Source organism: Bufo gargarizans, chromosome 2 (genome assembly GCF_014858855.1).
Source record: "Bufo gargarizans isolate SCDJY-AF-19 chromosome 2, ASM1485885v1, whole genome shotgun sequence".
NCBI classification, from domain to species: domain Eukaryota; kingdom Metazoa; phylum Chordata; class Amphibia; order Anura; family Bufonidae; genus Bufo; species Bufo gargarizans.
In genome coordinates this window covers 62,058,804-62,081,369 of record NC_058081.1, presented here as the reverse complement: position 1 = coordinate 62,081,369, position 22,566 = coordinate 62,058,804, and the positions used below count along the sequence as shown (strand labels likewise).

General features: G+C 44.5%; 1 protein-coding gene across 3 annotated transcripts in view; it reads right to left on the bottom strand.

Moving 5' to 3' along the window:
- Positions 1–5,943: 5,943 nt before the first annotated feature.
- The window catches only part of DDHD2 (DDHD domain containing 2), an 80,737-nt gene continuing 64,114 nt past the window's right edge, over positions 5,944–22,566 (bottom strand). For all 3 annotated transcript variants that reach the window (XM_044279043.1, XM_044279041.1, XM_044279042.1), the window contains 9 exons: positions 17,567–17,689; positions 17,070–17,165; positions 16,120–16,239; positions 14,625–14,780; positions 14,431–14,533; positions 13,121–13,285; positions 11,503–11,659; positions 8,627–8,730; positions 5,944–6,534 (listed from right to left, as the gene is read on the bottom strand). In XM_044279043.1, the coding sequence (XP_044134978.1) occupies positions 8,649–8,730; positions 11,503–11,659; positions 13,121–13,285; positions 14,431–14,533; positions 14,625–14,780; positions 16,120–16,239; positions 17,070–17,165; positions 17,567–17,689 (1,002 nt within the window). In that variant the 3' untranslated portion in view covers positions 5,944–6,534; positions 8,627–8,648. The remainder of the gene's footprint in view (positions 6,535–8,626; positions 8,731–11,502; positions 11,660–13,120; positions 13,286–14,430; positions 14,534–14,624; positions 14,781–16,119; positions 16,240–17,069; positions 17,166–17,566; positions 17,690–22,566) is intronic.

Sequence of the window (22,566 nt, the reverse complement as noted above, 5' to 3'; positions counted from 1 at the left end):
TCTGCCTATATGGTAGGTACGCCACTGCCCACCATTAATTGCTCTTCTAAAGTTCTATGAAGCTTGCAGCTCAAGGGGAGTGCACTTTCTCGGGGCGCATGTCTTTCTTCTGTAGCTCTTTCCCTATCACAGATCAGGAGGCAGTTGAAGGATAAAACTGAGCATATGCGGCCTACTCAGTGAGCAGGACAAAGAAATAAGAAAAAAGACAAACAGCAGGTGGCGCTATGCAGATACATTTTTAATTATATGCAATTACAAAAGTGTTCAGATCCAGGTGCTGGTTTGAAAACTGTAGAATATTTTTCGTGGGACAACCCCTTTGACTTCATACATATACCACACAATACTTACTCTAAATATCTTCTCACAGACTCCTGTCAGAATTCTGCTCCGTTCTACAACTCCAAAAGAACCTTTCTAGATTCTCTCAAGTCTACTACAGACCAATTCACAGCTTGTAGCAGATTTGCACATCCAGTGCAATCATTAATAATCCGCCCACAGATTATTACATTCTCGTGAATGCCCGGAATCCCATTTGGAGTGGCAGTACCAAACTACTCTCTTGCTGACACTAAATGTTTTTATAAGGTGAATTCAAAAGATTTGAGAATAAATGAATAGGCTTAACAGGCTTAGTGATAAAAATATATTTACTAAGTCTGATTAAATATAAGGTAAAACAGACAAATCACATACAGAGTAGCAAAAGTAAATAATTATCACTGGCCTAGCCAAACAATATGGAGTGGAACTCAAGTCGCCATGTCATAGCACATGGCTGACACCCCAGGGTGTTACAAGAGAGAAATAGAGTTTCAATCTATTCATCCTACCTAGATGAAGTTTCTCAATAGAGTGCCAATTAACTTTATGTGCAAACCAGGTTTATGAACTTCAGCCCCTCCTCTGAAGGATGTCCAGTCTGCAGCATGCATGTCTCTGAGATAACCACTTAACAGCCTCTAGATTAACGGTCTTGTGAAGTCGTAGACTGTTTCGTTTTTCAATGACTTTGATCGAGATCTCAGACATTCCGTTTGGAAATGAAGGTGATTTCAAAGCTTTATAAAACACACAGACTCCTCTAAACTTGTCCTAAAAAACAGCAGCCATGGATTCTTCTAAGGAGCTGCTTAACACTCTGAAAATGGTTCAGGCCCACAAAGCAGAAGGCCATAAGAAGATAGCAAAGCGTTTTCAGGGTGCCATTTCCTCAGTTACAAATGTAATTAAGAAATGCAGTTAACAGGAACAGTAGAGGTCAAGAGAAGGTCTGAAAGACTAAGAAATATTTCAGACAGCTGCTCATAGGATTGCTAGAAAGGGATATCCAAACCCCCGTTTGCCTGCAAAAGTCCTTCAGGAAGATTTAGCAGACTCTGGAGTTGTGGTACATTGTTCTGCTGTTCAGTGACACCTGCGCAAATATGGTCTTCATGGAGGAGTCATCAGAAGAAAACCTCTCCTGCATTCTTACAAGATAATTCAGCATCAGAAGTTTGCAAAACAACAATCTAAACAAGATTGGTGCATTTTGGAAACGAGTCCTGATAACCAATGAGGTTAAAATAGAACTCTTTGGCCACAATGAGCAAATGTATGTTTGGAGAGAAAAGGGCGTAGAATTTCATGAAAAGAACACCTCTCCAAGCATTAAGCATGGGGGGGATCAGTCATGCTTTGGGGTTGTGTTGAAGACAATGGCACAGGGAAAATTTCACAGGTAGAGAAAAGAATGGATTTCATGAAATTTCAGCAAATTCTGGAAGTAAACAACAGCAATTGTAAAAAAGATTAAGTTGAAAAGAGGGTGGCTTCTAAAAATGGATAATGATACTAAACACACCTCAAAATCCACAATACACTACCTCAAAAGGCACAAGCTGAAGGTTTTAACATTGTCCTCAGTTCCCTGATCTGAATGTCATTGAAAATCTGTGGATAGACTTCAATTTGCTGAAGTGAGACAACCCCTTTAAAGGAGTTCTCCGGGAATTAAGAAAAATTAAATTACTGAAAATACTTAAATATTACTTTATTATAAATATATTCCCAAATACCTTTCATTAGTTGTAATGGCTCATGGGAACAATCATTAGGAGAAATAACATGGCTGCCGTCATTTTAGTACACACAAAACCCGTCCTAATCACACAGCAGGACAAGTTACTTCACAACACTAAAGTAAAGAGCTGCCTCATCCTCCTCTCTGCTCTGTTTGTCAGGGATTATGATCCTGAATACAGATAAGATCTTTAGCTGAATCTCTGTAGGAATGGAGTTCATGTGGAGACATGAAGTACAGAGAGAAGGTGGGGATGTGGCTAATGAGCAGCAGCTATTATGCAGTCTCCATTACCACAGTCTGTCCTGTCCATCCTCTCTGTACTTCATGTCTCCTCATGAACTCCATTACTACAGAGATTCTGCTGAAGATCTTATTATCTGTATTCGTACAGTGACAGGGCCAATCAAGAAGAGTTGTTGTAATGGCAGGGCCGATCTAACAGAGTTGATGTAATAGCAGGGCCTATCCAACAGTCGGATGCAGCAGTGATGACTTAAAACATTTTTTTTAATAAAAAATATATCCACAGTGTCCATTAAACTCTAAAAGGTCACCTCAATTCATCAACTTTTTACATTTAAAGAGGAAGCTTCCAAAACACTTTGGTGCCTACAGTGCCAACGAAAAAATGGACGGTTAGTTCCTAAAATGCTCCTTATGGGCTTGGGGTGGGTTAGGCAGTAATATATTCAGTTCCTCTAGTGTTAAGGGTGATGAATGGATTAATGGTGGTATCTATAATTCACGGTGTTTAGGCTGGTTAGAAGTCTAAGGTGGTTTAGGGGTTTACCACCTTTTCTTCCTGGTTGTTTCAAACCATGAAGGGGTTACTGATACTGATCTAGCTCAGAAAAATTGCATCTAAGTAGATCCAAAATACTTTATAGCTTCTCTCCATACAGCCATAGAGATAAGTAATAGAATTCAGCCTAGCTGCAGCCACCACTAGGGGGAGCTCGCTGTAAAGATTTTATACTGTTCAGACTAATTTGAATAATAGAATGTAGTGCACTCCCTCTAGTGGCAGCGGGAATAGTTTTATCATTTCCCTATCTAGTAAATGCAGAAGAATATAGTGGGGTAAACAATTAGTGAAACGAGACACAAATTATTAAAAACACATTTCCTTTTATTACAAAATACTACTTAACGATGCCATCACATGCTGGACTGAGCGTGTCTTAATTATATATTTTATAATATATACAATTACAAAAAAGGAAAGTGCAAAAACCGGAACATACGGCATACAAGTACTATGCTATGAGCTTTAGGAAGCAGTTACACAGGCTGACGTAATACATTGTGCATGGTATGGGATATATAGAGACGTACAGTTATGGTATATGTGATGACATCACAGGGTGACTGGTGCTTGTGCTGACCAAGAAAAGAAACTGCACTAACTTTCCTTGAAGTATTACATGTAACATAGCAGAGGTGACAGCGTTCATAGGTCTACAACACAGCGACATAATTTCAGCTCACTGAAACCGAAGTTAAAGGGGTCTTCCAACCAAGTGCATATATGACAAGTGGGTCCATGTCAATTCATCTTCAGAATTTTTATACAGGGGTGCAATCACGTTCACTCACACTAGCTCCTGTTTACTTGAATGTGGGGGAAGGGCAGTGACAACTACCGAAAACCTGCGCACAGAAAACATTAATTTCAAACACCTCTCCACTAAGTCATTAAAGGGTTTGTCCAGGACTAGAAAAACATGCTGCTTTCCTCAAAAAATACCACCACACCTGTCCACTGGCTGTGTAGTATTTGACCTCAACCCCCTTCACTTCAGTGAAGCTGCAATACCACACACAACCTGCGGACAGGCATGGCGCGGTTTGTGGATGAATGGTTAAATTAAAACATTTAAATGATTTTGCCTCAAATTACACATTAAAGAGGTTGTCTCACCTCGAACATTGGTGGCATATTGCCAGGAGGTGGGACCCGCACCTATCTCTAGGACAGAGCGCCCAAAGTTTGGGAGAGCGTTGAAAATAGCCAGGCTCTGCTATTTTCAGAAATCCCATTGAAAATGAATAGAGAGTGCACTGTGCAGGCGCAACCATCACTCCATTCACTTCTATGGAACTGCCAGAAATAGCCGAGCCAGTGCGCGGCTATTTTTGCCACTCCCTTAGAAATGAATGGAGGGCGGCCAGACTTGCGCAGTGTGCTCTCGTTCTTTTTGGGAGTATCGTATTAGAGATAGGTGCGGGTCCCCGAGGTGGGACCTGCACCTATCTGACATTAGTGGCATATCCCAGAGATATGCCACCAATGTTCGAGGTAAGACAGCCCCTTTAAGTTTAGAGCAGGGGTGTCAAACTTATGGCCCTTCAGCTGTTGCAAAATTACAACTCCCAGTATGCCCTGATAGCTGTAGGCTGTCTGAGCATGATGGAAGTTGTAGTTTTGCAACAGCTGGAGGGCCACGAGTTGGACATATGTGGCTTAGAGGAAATGCATCATAGATAGAGGACTAGATAAGGTAAGATAGTGACACTACACACAGATGAAGCTCTGTATGCACCTCCCCTGCCATGTTTCTGATGCGCGGCTTAAAATATACTGCAAAGAGATTTAAATATTTTCTGGTCACCTACAATCACCACTAGAGGGAGTTTATATTATACGGTTATAGACTGACCTCAATAACATCACTGTAAGCAGTGAGCTCCAGAGCTCCCTCTAGTGGTGCCTGCAAGCTGCCAGAAAATGATCATATAATTTTACATCTATGCAGGGGATCTACAGCTCTTTACCAGAAAAACTGAACACTTTGATCGTTATAAAGATGCATTAAGAAATTACTCAGCACAGCACGTTGGACCCAATTAGATTAACCCCTTAAGGTCGAGGCCAATTTTCGTTTTTGCTTTTTCCTCCCCGCCTTCCAAGAGCCATAGCTTTTTAAAGTTTTCATAGATGAATCAGGGCTTATTTTTTGCGGGACAAGTTGGATTTTTAAGGAATCATTTAACATAACTTGCATTGAAAAAAGAGGGAAAAGAAAATTTAATTTGCATTCACTGTGCACTAAAAATAACGTGACAACCATATCCACACTCTGCCGGTCAGTAGAACTACAGCGATACCATTTCATAATGTTTTACTACTTAAAAAAACGTAAATAAAAACCTGAAAAATAAAAAACTGCTTTGCACCGCGATAGTCTGACAAACCATAACTTTTTTATATTTCCATCTATACAGCTGTGTGAGGACTTGTTTTTTGCAGGGTACGCTGTACATTTTATTGGTAATTACAGCTTTTTCGTAACTTTTTACTACATTTTTTTTTAGACCACAAGGCAAAAAAAAAAAAAAAAGGCAAAGCTGACAGACCTGCTGACCATGACGATTATGAAATGGTTGTAGCTGTCTACCTAACCATGGTGTCGTATGTATGAGGGTAGCTGTGCTTGATACCAGGGGTCAGCCATTAATGCGAACAGGATTAGGTGGCAGTCCAAAGTTTCTGAAGATCGGTGGGGTTTCTAGGAGATTGGAAGACCACCAATGATACCAGTGATTGCCATAAGTTGAAAGCACTGGACAACCCCCTTAATATCCCCATTTTCACCCAGGCAGCCCCCCTGACTTGAGCATCGGAACAGTTCATGCTCTGATGCTCTCCTTTGCCCTGCGCTAAATCGCGCAGGGCAAAGGCATTTTCTGGAGTTCCGGTGACGAACCGGGCTCTCCATAGAGCTGCCAGGCGAAGGCTTCAACCTAGCAGTGAGCCCGGTGACGTCACCAGCACTGATGGTCAGGCTTTAGCGCTGCCCTAAAATGTAAAACGGCTAGGGCAGCACTGAAGCCCGCCCATCAGAGCCGGTGACGTCACTGAACACACTGCTGGGCGGAAGCCTCCGTCTGACAGTGTGTTATTGTAAATAAAAAAAACCTTGCCCCGCGCGATCCAGCGCAGGGTAAGGGCGAGCATCAGAGGGGCTGTCTGGGTGAAATTATGGGTATGTCCTAGCAACCAGACTGGATATGCACTGTAAGAGCAGAGAAGGGGACAAACCACTTGCCAACAGATGCCTAAATCAGGCTGAAGTAAACCCCTTTAACATAATGCAATTAATGTGATCTAGGGGATTAACAAAGAAAACAGTCAAAAAAATGAAACAATATTTAATGAAAAGGGTTTCCTGGAAACAGTGTCACTCTTGTCCATGGGTCATCTCATGACCTTTTCTCATCTTGGACAACCCCTTTAAGTGCTGAGAAATGACATTTTTATGGTTTACCCCTGTACACCTAAACTACTAACACCCATAAAATGCAGTGCAGAATATAACTGTATGTAGCAGTAAGGTCATGAAAAGCGTTTTAAGACAACACTTGAGGCGGCATCAAGACTGTGTTCTGTTGGATCATCCGTAAAAGGTTCCGCCCGAGTAGGAAGACCCGATAAAAGGATGTATATTACCCATATGCACCTGCAATAATGTACAAGGAAAAAAAGAGTTGATGAGCTGTATATTCCAAGGCACAAGCAGATTGACAGAGCTGAGTTTGTCATTTGCATCTAGCCACTGTAAAATTATGTCATCTGCGTTTTCTCATTTAAAAAATAATTATATTTGTAATTGTGCCATTTGCTAAGCATCAGCCCTTATATGTTTGAGCAGCTATTTAGTAGCAGAAGATGTGGCTGGCAGGTGACACTACTGTGGAGATCTGGTATTATACTGGTGATGTGTGGTCATGCATGCTGCCACCATCCCTGGTTCCAGCTGCCAAGGAGAATAAATGACGCCCAGAAAAGGGACAGGCCGTGAACTTCGAGTCTCTCTAGAACAAGGATCAGCAACCTCCGGCACTCCAGCTGAAACTCCCAGAACGCTCCTCTCACTTCTATGGAAGTTATAAAATCAACCACGCAAGTGTGCATGCTGGGAGTTGTAGTTTTACAGCAGCTGGTGTGTCGAAAATGTTCCCACAATAACGATATTAAGAAATGTATCACGTTGACGATATATATCGCAATAAATGTGCAGATTTACCTATCTGTTATCTGCATGATTCACCATCTCTCTATCTAGAGACTGCCCCTTGAGGGTTCCACCATCCTGGCATACCTCCGTTACTGGCCGACTTATCACGTCCAGCTGGTGTCTAGGAATCAATAGTTTATTTGAAAGATTGATCCCCAGTACTTCTTTCCCATCTCCCCTGATGAACTGCTTTATTGTCCTGGCAGTGAAACATGCGTGTAGGGAGTGTTTCGTAGATTTTTAGGGACATATAGTATTTTAGATTTTCAGGGACAGGTTCCGGACGGGGTCGTCCTCGTCAGGACGAGTGCCCTGTGGTGAGGCTGCTACCTATATCTAGTATTAGGGCTATTCTGCTAGCCAGCCACAGGGCCTGTACAGGGACCCTACACAACGGTGTATCACTGCCAGTCATCACTTTTTCATCATACATCATCCGTGGAGAAGTACCTTCTGGAACATAGCTGGTGGTGAACGATCCGATTCCTGTCCCATGGTACCGGTAGGACCTACTGGTTACTAGTGCCGCCGTGCACTATATATTCAATATGTATATGTGTTTTCATTTGGGATAATCATGTTTGTGCAATGTGGGGGCCCATCACCCTCTATCCCAAGGTTTGTCTTTGCACACTATATTTAGGACTCTAGTTTTTTATCTGCAATACAATTAAACGTTATATTTTGGGGCATTTTAGACACCGGTCTTAATAAAGCCCTGCGCCGGCCTCTTCATAACTAGGAAACTGTCTTACATTAAGGCTAAATTTACATGACCGTAGAGTTTTGCGGATCCCCAAAACACGGATACCGGCCCCTGTGTGTTCCGCAATTTGCGGACCGCACATGGCCGCTGCTACCATAGAAAACGCCTATTCTTGTCTGCAAATGCAGAAAAGAGTAGGACATGCGCTATCTTTTTCGTGGTGTGCTGTCCGCATCTTTTGAGGCCCCATTGAAATGAATGGTTCCACACCCATTCCACAAAATTGGTAGCTTGGAACCGAACCAGAGTTTGGGAAATGTTTTTTTTTACAGTAGAAATTGATTTATGACGTTATTATGCGAAGTCTCACGAGACTTCGCGAAGTAATAACTTCTGCTCATGGGAGCCAATACATTCTAATACTGTAGGGAGCGCTTGCTCTGTACAGTATTCATACAAAGTATTATGTGAATCGACTTCGGATGTTTCATCCAAAGTCGATTCGTTCATCCAATCACTGTGTACCAGTGCAGTTGTTGAACTGAATCGGGTTCCTGCCAGTCCACAACCCCAGAATCACAAAAAAAAAAATGAAGTATTGGATTTTTTTTTTCAATTCTGAGGTCACGGCAACATGTCAATCGCGCTGCAATCCCATTCAAATCAATGGCTGCACTGCTACACGGCGATCTTTGGTTGTGAAAACGGTATCACAGCCAAGAGCGCCGTGTAGCCCAGCCTTAAGTGGAAGACCGAGCTCCCAGATTCCTTCCAATAACCTGTGGTTCTCCCCTTTAGCATTTCCATAAGAGTTTTTATAAAACCTACTGTGCAGCTGTGTGTCGTGCCATTACTGAAGTGGTTGATCCATGCTGACTCCCATTGTTTGATATATCTCTTTAAGAAACAGCAACGCAGTGTCTTCCGAAGTCCTACAAGAAGAAATGCACGTGTTAGGGCAATGTAACAAGTTCTAGCCAGCTAACTTCTGTTTCACTGACATATTAATACATAAGTAAGAAATGCTGGAATTCTATAATATGCCAGGCAAGTTTTAGGAAAAGTGTGAAATAATGTAACTTCCTTGGTGTCCGAAAAAAACATTGCATCATTTCAGCCACGGCTATGTACACTTTCGGAGGCAATTTTGTTTAATGATTGCATGTTACTCGTTTCTGGCTTAAAAAAAACTTTTTTTTTTTTTTCAATTGGCCTTTATTAAAAATATTGAGCTGTTCTATCACAAAAGGGTTAACAGTTTTTCTAGCTGTGACTGGTACTTTCACTTTGTGCCCATCATCTAAGGCTACTTTCACACTTGCGTTCGGGGCTCCGCTTGTGAGTTCCGTTTGAAGGCTCTCACAAGCGGCCCCGAACGGATCCGTCCAGCCCTAATGCATTCTGAGTGGATGCGGATCTGCTCAGAATGCATCAGTCTGGCACCGTTTGGCCTCCGCTCTGCTCAGCAGGCGGACACCCGAACGCTGCTTGCAGCGTTCGGATGTCCGTCTGGCCGTGCGGAGGCAAACGGATCCGTCCAGACTTACAATGTAAGTCAATGGGGACGGATCCGTTTGAAGTTGACACAGTATGGCTCAATTTTCAAACGGATCCGTCCCCCATTGACTTTCAATGTAAAGTCAAAACGGATCCGTTTGCACTATCATGAACATTTGCATTTTCATGGTAATGCAAACGGATCCGTTCTAAACGGATCTAAGCATTTGCATTATAGGTGCGGATCCGTCTGTGCAGATACCAGACGGATCCGCACCTAAACGCAGGTGTGAAAGTAGCCTAAGCCACATTCTAGTCAGTAACATGAGATCTGAGCTATAATGAGGGTTTATAATGTCAGACAGCAGAGATAAGGAGTCCGTCTGCTCCACAGATGATGGAAAAGACAGAAAAGTCAGCTCTGTATAGAAAAGCCATATTTCTAATAGAGACCAATTAAAAAAATAGTTTTAGCACAAAATGAGTACAAGGCAATAGTTTAAAAAAAACGGTCCGAAAGGTGTAGATAGGATTTAAGTTTCCTTCCCTCTGGGCTGTCCATAGGTAAATTATGCAAACTATATCTGCCATGCCTCCAGAAAGCGGTTTTGGTAAATTTACTGTGCTAGTATTCATGCTGCTCTAGCTCCATCTAGTGGCTGTTTGTGTAAACCGTTTCTAGCTGGCCAGTGTTTATTCTGTATGTCCCATGGGAGCCGCTGTATCTTATTACCTATGACCCTGGTTACATCACAAACTCAGCTCATAGCAGCCATCTTTTCCAACATCGCCTGAAGGACAAGCGGCAGACCTGTCATCATCCTCCTCACCAGGCCTAATGTGGCATCACTGGTACGTTTTAGGCTGTCAGCATTGCAGGATATACGTTTGTGCACATTTATATGCTGTACTGTACGTAACCTGTATTTCATGCACGTCTGTTTTTGCATAGCTTTGTACTGTAATGCATTATAGCATAGTGCCACACGCTCATTCACTACAGTAAGCACGTTTTCTTTCTGTTCCTCAGTTCCACCCTATCCTTGAAATAAGAGGTGAAGTTGGATGTTCTTCCTGTGTCTGAGTTACTAGGAGGGAGTTTAGCTGCTTATTCCCCACTCGCACTAAAAGGGGTTCTCCGGGCTGTCCATATTGATGACGTATGCTCAGTATAGGTCATCATTATCAGATCGGCAGGGGTCCGACACCACCACCGATTACCTGTTTTAAAAGAAGGCACGCGCCCCGTGCCAGTGCTGGCTCCTCTTCATTCTTTACCTGAATCCCATGGCAAATAACTGCAAAATGCACCCTGAAGGGCTAAACCCTCGGTAATCAAATAAAAACCTTATAATCTGCATTAAAAGCGGATCATCCACAAACACTATACACAAAACAGCATACAAAAACTATACACAAGCACTGCGGTGCAGTAAAAGAGCCATCTATCAAGTATGCTAAGCTAGAACTACTTTGGTTCTCCATCTATGTAGAGTAACCTTGAGATACCCATCTACAGGTACATACCCAGAAGGTAATATGCAGGATCATAACATCAGGGCTCCTAATGAAGCTGTAAGTAAAACACACATTGGAGCAACACTACACTTCATATCCTACACATAAGGTGTTATTTTTCCGGGGTTGTCCTACCTTTTGCCCTTTTTTATATTCGAAGCTCAGCCAGTTGTACTTGTTGAAGAAAACCTTACTCACCTGAACCCAGCTCCATGGCTCGTGTCTGCAGTCTTCTACTGCTGTCCTGTAAATCTCAGGATGGACACCGCTGCAGTCGACTGGCCTCAGCAGTGACATGTCCCCAAGAGGCACATGACCCATCAGTGATGTGCCGCTTGGGAACACGCCATCCCTGAGGTCTGTTGTTGGCTATAGCAGCTGTGACTTTACAGGACGGGGACCAAAAGACCGCAGAAGAGAGTCAGGGATCTAGGGTACCGGAATGGAGTGAAGGGGAGAAGGTGAATATGGTTTCAACATGTAGAGCAGACTGGGGTCAAATGAAATAAAAAGTGCAAAAAGCAGGAAACCACTTTAATATTGTGGCCTACAAACGACCACAAGGGGGTGGGGTGGGGACAGAAGAGCTTCTGACTGTTCTAAAAAAACCATCAGCCACACTTTTTATTGTGGCCCCTATCACCGTAGTGAGGTCCTGTTAAACATGTTAAAATGACTGTGGTGGTTACCAGTAACATAAGTGACTCTGTAGAGCAAATAGATATTCGTTGAAGCTCTCGATTGGCTTTTCCTGGAGAACATAGTCAAATCGCTGACCCCCATTTAACATCCCCACATCGAGCTCTATCGGTTCCTCTTTGACAGTAGAATCTTCAGCTGCCGCACCTGCAAACAAGATATAATATCACACATTTAATATTTCACTTCTAGTGCCAAATAAAAAAATTAATAAAGTGTTAACCCTTTCAAGAAAGCCATACGGTTAGACACATGCTGTCTATGGCTTGAGCAGTTAGCACATAAATAAAAACACTGACGGCATGACTTTAATATACAGCACCATATAAGCATGGCGCCGGATTAAAGGTCCTGAGAGAAGACAGAAGCTGTCTATTACCACATTTAATTTTCTGAAACCGCTCCAAATCAAATTTCAAACAGAACATGCTGTTACCGACAGTCACCACTAGAGGGAACTTACTGCATATGGGGTTCCCACTCAGGTAAGGAGTATACAATAAGCTCCTACACTGCCTCTAGAGGTGGCTACAGATAGTCTGCATCTATGCAAGGACACCGTGGTCAATGGAGGACATGCTTATATCTATCCCTGGAGGCCTCCATTGACTGCTACTATATATCACACTGCTTACTTACAGTAATCATACCCTATTTTTACTCCAATCTTTTAACAACCCATTTACTGTCGTGCTCTTCCATCTGGAACAGACCTTTAAGACTTACTGCATTTGGACGTACAGTCACATCCAAACTGATTACCGGGGCTGTGACACTATAAAGTGTCAGAGCCCCGGAGTCTCCGCTCTCCCCGAAAGCAGAGACACCGTGGAAGCCAGCAAGGGACCAATCAGAGTGGTCCCTTGCCGGCAAGCGCTCCGATTGGTTAGTCTAAGCGGACTAACCAATTGGAGCGCAGCACTGTAAAAATGCCGGTTTCAGGCTGTGATCTCCACTCCGGAGAACATAACTATGAACATACCGGAGGCTATACCGGGAGATCGGAGCGGCGCCCAGGTATAACAGTAAGTGCAGGGCGGTCCCTGGGCGCCGCTCTTCATGCCTGTATAGTTAGTTTAGAAGTTTTATTCTAGTGAAAGGTCCTCTTTAAAAAAATTAAAATTTGCTTCTAAACTTCTAAGCCTTCTAACTTCCTGAAAAAAAAAAATTACATTTTAAAAAATGATGGCAACATAAAGTAGACATATGGGGAATGTAAAGTAATAACTATTTTATGAAGTATCACTATCCGTCTTAAAAGCAGAGAAATTCTAATTTTGAAAATAGCGAATACATTTTTTTTATGCATAAAAGGTAAAGTGCATCAACTAAAATTCACCTTGAACATCTACAATCTCAGAATGGCGTGGATTAGTAAAAGCGTTCCAAAGTTATTACCAAATAAACTGACATGTCAGATTTGAAAAGTGGGGCTCCGGCATTTGGTTCAAACTGGCTGTCGCTTGAAGGGGTTAAAGTCAACAGCCACCTTTGAAAACTAGCACTGACCACACAATATATACTTATAAAGCCATTTACAGAAGAATTCCCAGTCTGTGTGTGGCTGGTGGCGACATTCTCCGCTCCATATCTGCACATTTCATTTACCAGGTGTGGCTTCTGGGGCCGGTGGAAGCTCAGAAACAGGCAACTCAGCAGCTTCTGCAGTGGGGGGTGGTAAGGTAGGCACAGGGGGCCTGGTGAATGTCTGCCAGGCTACCCGGAGAGATCCCAGTAGGTCCGTACCCATCCGTGTCAGTCCTTCTCTCAATTCTGTAAAGAATAAATGCAAGACAAATTCATGGGTCAGGACGGGACACCATTAAAGGAACTTTTCAAGGAAAGATTTTCATCATCTAAAATACTTCTGCTTTAGTCAGCCACACACAGTATACTTTAAGCCCATCATGCTCTGTGACGTAATCTACAGGTGCACAGCCCGCCACACATGCAGGAGGTTCTGGATGTGCTATGCAGTTCACACTCGCGGGCAGAGGCCAGGATCGGAGATGATTCCAGTCCTGGCCATTTAACACCTCCCACGGTCAATAGCTACTGCAGCATCTGAGGGGTTAAACAGAGGGAGGAGGCTTTCTCTGTCCCCATGACACAATCACGGGAAGGGTAGCTCAGTGGTTGACATGGCAGTCGGGCACTAGTGAAGGCTCCCAACTTGGTACTCCATAGACAGGGTTTAATAGGATGCTGCTAAAGGCACAATACACTATAATACAGAAGCATTACAGTGTATTGTATAAGTGATGAAGCAATTGCAAGTCGATATATATATATATATATATATATATATATATATATATAATGGAAAAAAAAAAAATCGGACAGCACTCCAAACGGTTTCTTCAGTAAAACAAAAGGTAGTGTTTATTCATCCATGTGGTGGCAGCAAAAAAAAAGGTCACTTTATCATATATTAAAAAAAAAAAAGCATAATTTGTACCCCCAAGTTTATGCCACTATGTGAATTCTGTAAATAATTTTTTTTTTATAAATCCTGGTCACCTCTACTTGCAAAACAAAAATAAAAAAATTATTAAATTATTATATATCCCAAAATGGTACCAATAAAAACTATAGCTCGTTCCACCAAAAAATCTTTACACAGCTCCATCGAAGTTCTAGTGACACAAAGAAAATTTGCATCTTTATTTATTAATGTAGTTACTTTTTTGTTTTAAAGAAAGGTTTTTAATTTCTTAAAAAGTAGTAAAACTAGTAAAATGTGGTATCTCCGTGACCGTACCAACTTACTGCCTAATAAGTCCTGCCCCTTGGCAGCTGCCATTGTCACAAGGGAATTAATGTTATGGCTACTGGGGGCGTTCGGAGTAGTAAACTGGAGATCTCTCAGGCAGATATGAGGGGCAGACAGAGGTTGGAAATGGGAGGACCTCAATTACCTAAATGCATCCTCTTCCTGCCCTTATGGTGAGGGATCAGCATTGGTTCAAACTCCTCTTCCCTCAGGACCATGGGCTCGATCCTGTATGCGACCGGATCAAACTGCAAATATGAACGAGAACAGAAATGATATGATCGATAAGATTATTATTTGACTACAGTATGGGGGTGATGTACACAGCGGTCTACTCACTGGATGATAGATATTGAAGAAACGTTTACACGTGGGGAACTGGTACTTGGGGTCAATCCTCTTCAACCCACGTACGGTCAGAAACATCCCAATGGGGGAACCCCAGGCAAAGAATATCTCTGGGTTGAAACTGAGCTGTGGGTAAGTGATTCGCACCTGAAAAATATGGGTTACAAATGTCCAGATGAGAAAAGCCCTTTAAGTGTTAAACTGCTCTGCAGCGCCAACACTGGGGAAATGAGGTATTACAGAGTGTCCACTCAAATCACTGTCTGTGTAATGCAGGACAGATGCCCTGTGTAAATGGTCTCCATTGTGGCCAAGAGTTAAGGACCTGAAACAGAACCTTCAAACTCAGAACTTTCTAATGGGGCATATGACAACAGGTTTTCTAAACTGGGCAACCCTTTTAATGGTTTTTTTGAATTTTTTATACTGATGACCTATCCTCTGGATAAGTTATCAGTATCTGATTTGTGGGGGACCCCATCGATCTTAGTAAGCCTTTTCGCAGCTTACCCTGTGACATCAAGTTCATCAGTGACGTGGCCTAAGTGCAGCTCAGTCCCATTAAAGTGAATGGGGCCGAGCTGCGATATCAAGCACAGCCGCTATACAATGTATGGCGCTGTACTTAAGAGCTGGGAGGAGACGGCAGCGTTCACCGGAGCGCCACAGTCTCCTCAAACAGCTAATCAGTGGGGGTCCTGGGTATCGGATACTGATGGCCTTATCCTAAGTATAGGTCATCAGTATAAAAAAATGTCAGAAAATAGTGAAAGATAGGAAACAGTTCAGTTGCAACTTCCAGGCCTTCTTGCTTATTCCCTGCCTTCTTTTAAGTGTAAATTAGCTTGTTTGCTAGGGATGTGCTGTATTGTAACCCCATATCAAAAGCTGCATCTGTAAGACAAAATATCTACAGCCACCAGTCATCTCAAATTACACTGTTGGGACTGGCTCAGCACTGATGGCAGCTATGGAATGACGGTCTCAATCTCACCCTGCGTTATTAAGGGTTTTATATTGATGATGTATCCTCAGGTCATCGGAATGTGATTGGTGTGGGTCTGACCCCTGGCACCCCCACAAATCAGCTGTTTGAAGAGGCCATGGAGCTCGGGTGAGTGCTGCGGCCTCCTCGCAGCATACAAGCAAAGTCCACTGTACCTGTCCTTGGTACTGCAGCTCAGACACCATTCACTTTAAAGAAACTGAGATGCACTTAGGCCTTGTGACCAATGAACATGACATCACTGGCCTAGGGAGAGGCCATAGCTCTTACCAGAGCGCTGTGGCCAACTGATTGGCAGGGTTCGCCGTGAGTCGGACCCTGCCGTTCAGATACAGATTACCTATCCTGAGGATAGGCCATCAGTATAAAACACTTGGACAAACCCTTGAAACCGATTTGTAGAAAAAGGTGGATGATTTGTTTGATCTTCTGGTTTCTATACACCTAACTGTGAGAAAGCAAAGGTTTTCTGCTTCTTACCTGTCCAATTCCTACATCAAAGTATTCATAATTGACCATGTTTAAAGTGGTGCCCGAGGTGAGCGGAAGTGGAGTTAGGTCATTATTTGAGGAGGACTCCGGGGCTGTGCAATTAGTGTCCTAGAATTAGAGAGGAAAGATTGATACTACATTTCCTTAGTTTCATGGTGCTCATATACGCTAGAGAAGCAGAAGCAACTGGGCGCGTCCATCTCTATATAAAATTTCCCCCTCTCAGTACACAGCCCATAACGTAAATTATTTATTGATCATATACTCCTATACACTAAAGTCTCACAGTCATCCCCATCGGTGTACACACAGATAATTGGTGATGAAGCTCTGTATGTACTACCTGTCTGATAAAAGATGTCTGGACCATTGAACAAAACAGGCAGAGAGAACATCCAACAATTAGAATGAGGTCCCATTTCTACATCATCATCAGTACCAAGCGGGTTATGATTATTAGGGTTGCTCTGGCACCTCACTCCCATTCCTCCTGCCTTCCCTGAATATTCTTTACAATTTGATTGTCTCGCCTCTCCATCACCTATAGACATCACTCACTGGCCCTTACCTCCGAGGCATCTTTACTAAAGGAGGCCCTTCAGCTTTCAGTCCCCACAGCAGTTACTATGTCCAGTATCCTGATGATTATGTTGGTTATGACTTGCAAGGACCACGTCAGTATTAAGGGTCCTTTTACACAGGCTGAGGATCGGGGCAATTATGGGAAACGAATGTTCATACACTCATTCTCAATAACTGCCCCGTGTAAAGGCACTACTGATCACCCAACAAAAGGCTTTATTCAAATTGGGCCCTCATTCTTGTGATGGTCAGGGGCCTGATCAGACACATATCAGCTATCCTGTGGCTAGGGGATAAGAGCTTGTCAAGGGACAACCCCTTTAAGTGACAAAAACAAAAATGATGAAAATAGTCACCTGAAGATGTTTTCCATATTTTACATACTGGACTATTTTTTTGCTTGGTCCCAAGGGAATACCCAGATTCTTCAAGTCTTGCTCAGAGCAGAGAACCTATGGACAAATGCAGCACACATATGAGCAACACGCAGTAACAAAGCGGCGTTTTCAGTAAAAACAGTCACATTGGGGGATGAAGGGGATCTCCGGAATAGTAATATTAGATTGGTGAATAATATACTTTTAGTAGTGGTTGTGACTAACATTGCATCTAAGATCCACTCACCTGAACAGGACTGAGCTGCTCTGAGCTGTAAGGTGAGGTACTGTATAGGCGCTACTAATATTACAGCGCTGTGCCTGGTGACCAATGAAGGGAATGCAGCACTCAATGGAGCACCAAGGCACCTTCAAGAAGCTGACTGGCAGAGGTGTCGAGCGTCAGATAGGCTACCGATTTTATAGTCCTGGAGAGCTCCTTCAAATATAGGAATAAGATGAAGAGTCGGACTCACCAAAGCGTCTATGTCCATCATTTCTCGCTCAAACACGTCAACGAACTGCGCCAGCTCCAGCTCATTCAAGACGTCTTTCAGCGTTTGTTTCTTTGGCTGACATTCTGATTTCTGCACAGAAGCCTGCCCCAAAAAAAGAGAAATACTTTCACACAGTGCTCCAATAAATACACTGCCCCTGTAAGGCTACATTCACACTAGCATTCGGGGCTCCGCTTGTGAGTTCCATTTAAAGGCTCTCACAAGTGGCCCCAAACGCATCCGTCCAGCCCTAATGCATTTTGAGTGGATGTGGATTCGCTCAGAATGCATCAGTCTGGCAGCGTTCAGCCTCCGCTCCGCTCAGCAGGTGGACACCTGAACGCTGCTTGCAGCGTTCGGATGTCCGCCTGGCCGTGCGGAGGCAAACGGATCCGTCCAGACTTACAATGTAAGTCAATGGGGACCGATCCGTTTGAATTTGACACAATATGGCTAAATTTTCAAACGGATCCGACCCCCATTGACTTTCAATGTAAAGTCTGGACGGATCCGTCTGAAGCTACTTTCACACTTTTTTCCACAATTTTTTCTACAATATAATGCGGACGGATCCGTTCTGAACGGATCCCATCGTCTGCATTATATGAGGGGATCCGTCTGGGCAGACCCCAGACGGATCCGCTCTGAACGCAAGTGTGAAAGTAGCCTTAGTCCAAAAAGTAATGAAAAACTATAGCATGGCATTAAAGGCTATGGACACATTCAGGGCAATTTTTCTATGACTGCATTTTACTGATTTTGGGCTCAAAAACTAGATTTTTGTACTTACCGTAAAATCTATTTCTCTTCTGTTCATTGGGGGACACAGGCTTGACCATGGGTATAGCTGTTGCCACTAGGAGGCGACACTAAGCACACAAAGTGTGAGCTCCTTCCTTCAGCTATACCCTTCCTACAGGGACTAAGCTAAATCAGTTTGTGCAAAAGCAGTAGAAGAAGCACAACAAAAACAGGAAACCAAACTATGTACAAACCCAGAACCACACAGACCAGAAAGGGCCCGCAAACGAGATAACGGGTGGGAGCTGTGTCCCCCAATGAACGGAAGAGAAACAGATTTTACGATAAGTACAAAAATCTAGGTTTTCATCCATATCATTGGGGGGACACAGGCTTGACCATGGGACGTTACAGAGCAGTCCCAAGGGTGGGCATAAACAAAAAAAAAACAGCCAATCAGAGAACCGCCGTCTGCAAAACTCTACGCTCCAGAGAAGCGTCAGAAGACGCCAAGGTGTTTGTACTCTGTAAAATTTGGCAAAAGTATGTAAAGACGACCAGGTAGCAGCCTTGCATACCTGAAGGGTCGAAGCCCCATGATGCATCGCCCAAGAGGCCCCCACTGCCCAAGCAGAATGAGCAGTAACCCTGAAGGGTAGGTCCCGGTCACTGACGCGGTACGCTTCCACAATGGCCAAACAAATCCATGGGGAAATGGAAGTTTTAGACGCAGCCAGCCCTCGTCTCGGCCCCTCTGAAATTACGAACAGGGAATCCGTCCGCTGGAAAGATGACGTCTGGGGCAGATAGATGTGAATGGCTCGCACCAAATCCAGAGTGTGGTGCGACTGCTTACGAGGAGGAGACGGGACCGGACAAAAAGAAGGGAGAATGATCTCTTCATTGAGATGGAGGCCACCTTGTAGGACAGGAAGCGAAACCTGCTGCAAATGCTCAAACAGTGAAGACTGGAGAGCGCTGAGCACTAGATTAAGATCCCAAGGATTCAACGGAGGATGGAAAGGGGGCGCAGTGTGTGCAACCCCCTGCAGGAAGGTCCGAACCGCAGAAAGCGAACCAAGTTCTGCTGAAAAAGAATGGAAAGAGCCGAAACTTGCCCTTTGAGGGAGCTGAGATTCAGCCCCAAGTCCATGCCCGACTGCAGGAAAGACAAGAGTCGCGGCAACCAGAAATGAATGGGAGACAGCTGGTGACGCTCACACCAACTAGGACCAAGTAGGACTTCCAGGTCCGGTGGTAGATTCGGGATGACAACGGCTTTCGGGCCCGAATCATGGTCTGGACAACAGCATCCGAGAAACCCCGAGCCCTTAGTATGGCGGCTGGAAGATCGGTCCCTGCGACAAGAAGTCCTCCCGAAGAGGAAGACGCCAGGGTTCATCGGCGAGGAGGGTGACTAGAGATGCATGCCACACTCGGGGGCCACGAGAAGGACGGGCAGACCATCGGACCTGATCTTCCGGAGGAGACGCGGAATGAGAGGAAGAGGAGGGAACACGTAAGGAAACATTAACTGACTTCACGGAATCACTAAGGCGTCCCTGGACTGTGCGACAAAGTTCTCGACCTTGTGATTAAAGCGGGAGGCCATGAGATCCATGTCCAGCCGACTCCATCGCTCGCAGATGGGTAGAAAACCTGCGGGTGAAGAGCCCATTCTCCAGGATCGAGACGCTCCCAGCTGAGGAAGTTGGCGATCCAGTTGTCAACGCCGGGGATGTGAACTGCCGACAGCGGCGGAACATGGCTCTCCGCCCAGCTGAGAATCAGAGCTGTTTCCGCCATGGTTGCCGGGCTCCAGGTGCCGCCCTGGTGATTGAGGTAGTCCCAGGAGGTGGTCAGTCCAATGCAGCAGAGAGATACGAATCGCTCTCACTCCAGAATGTTGATTGGGAGGGAGCGCTCCTCGCGCGACCACACGCCTTGAACAGATAGATTTCCCAACACTTCCCCCAACCCCTAATGCTTGCGTCCGCTGTCAGCACCGTCCGAAGAAAAGGAAGGAAAAAGCATCCCGACGTCAGCATCGGGGACACCAACCACCACCTGAGTGCCCGGCGGGTAGGGGAAGAGAGACGTATGGGCCGATCCAGGGTGGCTGAGGAACGGTCCCAATTGGTTAGAATGGACCGCTGAAGAGTCCTGGTATGGAATAGTGTTGATCACGAATATACGAATTGCGAATTTTAATCGCGAATATCGGCACTTCGAGAATTTGCGAATATTTAGAATATCGCTAAATATATTCGCAATTGCGAATATTCAATTTTTTTGAAAATACCAGTTCATGTGAATTTTTAAGCGAAAATTTGTATGCGAATTTTCACAATCAAGAAAATAATGCCTGGAGATTACGAATTCGCAAATTCTCGAATATATGGCGAATATTGGAATGACAGACCATTTATCAGAATATTGTCTAAGTAAGGGATCGCCCCTATATTTCTGGTATGGAAAAGGGCCATGACCACTGCCAGAACCTCCGTAAAGACTCTGGGAGCTATGGCCAGGCCGAACGGGAGGGCCACAAACTGGTAGTGAAAGGGACCCACTGCGAACCGGAGAAATCTTTGATGACTGATGCAGATGGAAACATGAAGATAAGCGTCCTTGATGTCTATCGAGGACAGGTACTCCCCCGGTTCCTTGGACGCAACGACCGATCTAAGGGACTCCATCCGGAAGCGGCGGATCCGAAGGAAGTGGTTGAGTGCCTTGAGGTCCAGAACGAGATGGAATGTCCCCATTTTTTGGGGGGACCACAAAGAGATTGGAGTAGAAAACGCGAAAATGGTCTTGCGCAGGAACCAGGCCAATCAACCCCTGCCGCAGAAGTGTGTGAATAGCCTGGAAAAAATAATTTGCAGCAGAGGGAGAGGTCGGAGGAGACGAGAGAAAAAAACAGGACGGAGGGGAGGACCTGAATTCCAGCTTGTAACCATCTGCGATGACCTCTCTCACCCAAGCATCTGAGACGTGAGCCAGCCAAACATGCCGAAACAGAGGGCGCTGGAAGCTGCACGTCATGCAGAGGAGGTCTTGGGGTCATAGGACTTCCAGGAAAGGCGAGGTTTGAAAGAAGGCTTGCGCTTCTGATCCGCAGCAGACTTGTCAGTTGGCCGCTTGGAGCTGGAAAAACTCTGAAAGGGGCGAAAAAGAGGTTTACGCCTTTTTGACATGTTGAAATGAACCCTGTTCTTTGGTAAATGAGCACTCTTACCACCTGTAGCATTAGAAATTATCTTGTCCAGTCGTTTGACAAAAAATCTGCTGCTGGTAAAGGGGAGGGCCGCCAGGGTACGCTTTGAAGCATTATCTGCCGCCCAGCAGGAGAGCCATAGAGTACCGCGAATAGCCACCAAAAGGGCTGACGAGCGGGCCGTAAGCCTGACTGCGTCTAGAGATGCTTCACAAATAAATGCACTGGCATGGGAGAGCTGACGGACAATATCGGCCAGTGCCCCCGAGGAAAGACCCTGATGTAATTTATTTGCCCACTCACCCATCGCTTTACTCAGCCATGTAGAGGCAAAAACCCACTGCTTCAAAAGAAGATTTTGCAAAAGATTCCAATTTTTTATCCCTGATATCAGAGAAAGAAGCCCCATCCGCAAAGTGGTATGCTTTGCCAAGCGGGATACTGGCGGCTCAACTATAGGTGAGGAGGACCACTTCTTAATCAAATCCTCCAGAATCCTTTTGGCCAGGCAAAACGTCTATCAGGAAAATCCCACTCCTTGGAAAGAGAGGAATAAAAATTCTGGTGGTTGGGAAAACATTTGGGCGAGTGACGCAAAAGGAGGAATGGCCCCTGGATAGAGCGCAATGCTTCTCTTATTTTTAGGATCTCTGGGGTTTACAACAGCTGGACTCTCATCTATCAGAAAGCGATGGCATGACATAACTTAGTAATATGCCATGGCTTTCTGTCATGGAAAACCTCTTTAAAAGGGTTATCCCACAAACATCATGGAACAACAAGAAATGACGCACAGGGATGGTTGTAGAGTCTGTGGCAGCCATATAGACACACATACCCAAGCAGTGCATTTCAGTCCACCACTCTATTCACTGCTATAGGACTGGCAGAGCACCGTCAGCCCCATGGAAGTGAATGGAACAGAGGATTAGCATGCACACTACTGCTCCATTCAGAAAGCGGACTCTATCCCGAGAACAGGTGATCAATGCCATTTGAGGGATGGACCCTTTAAGTA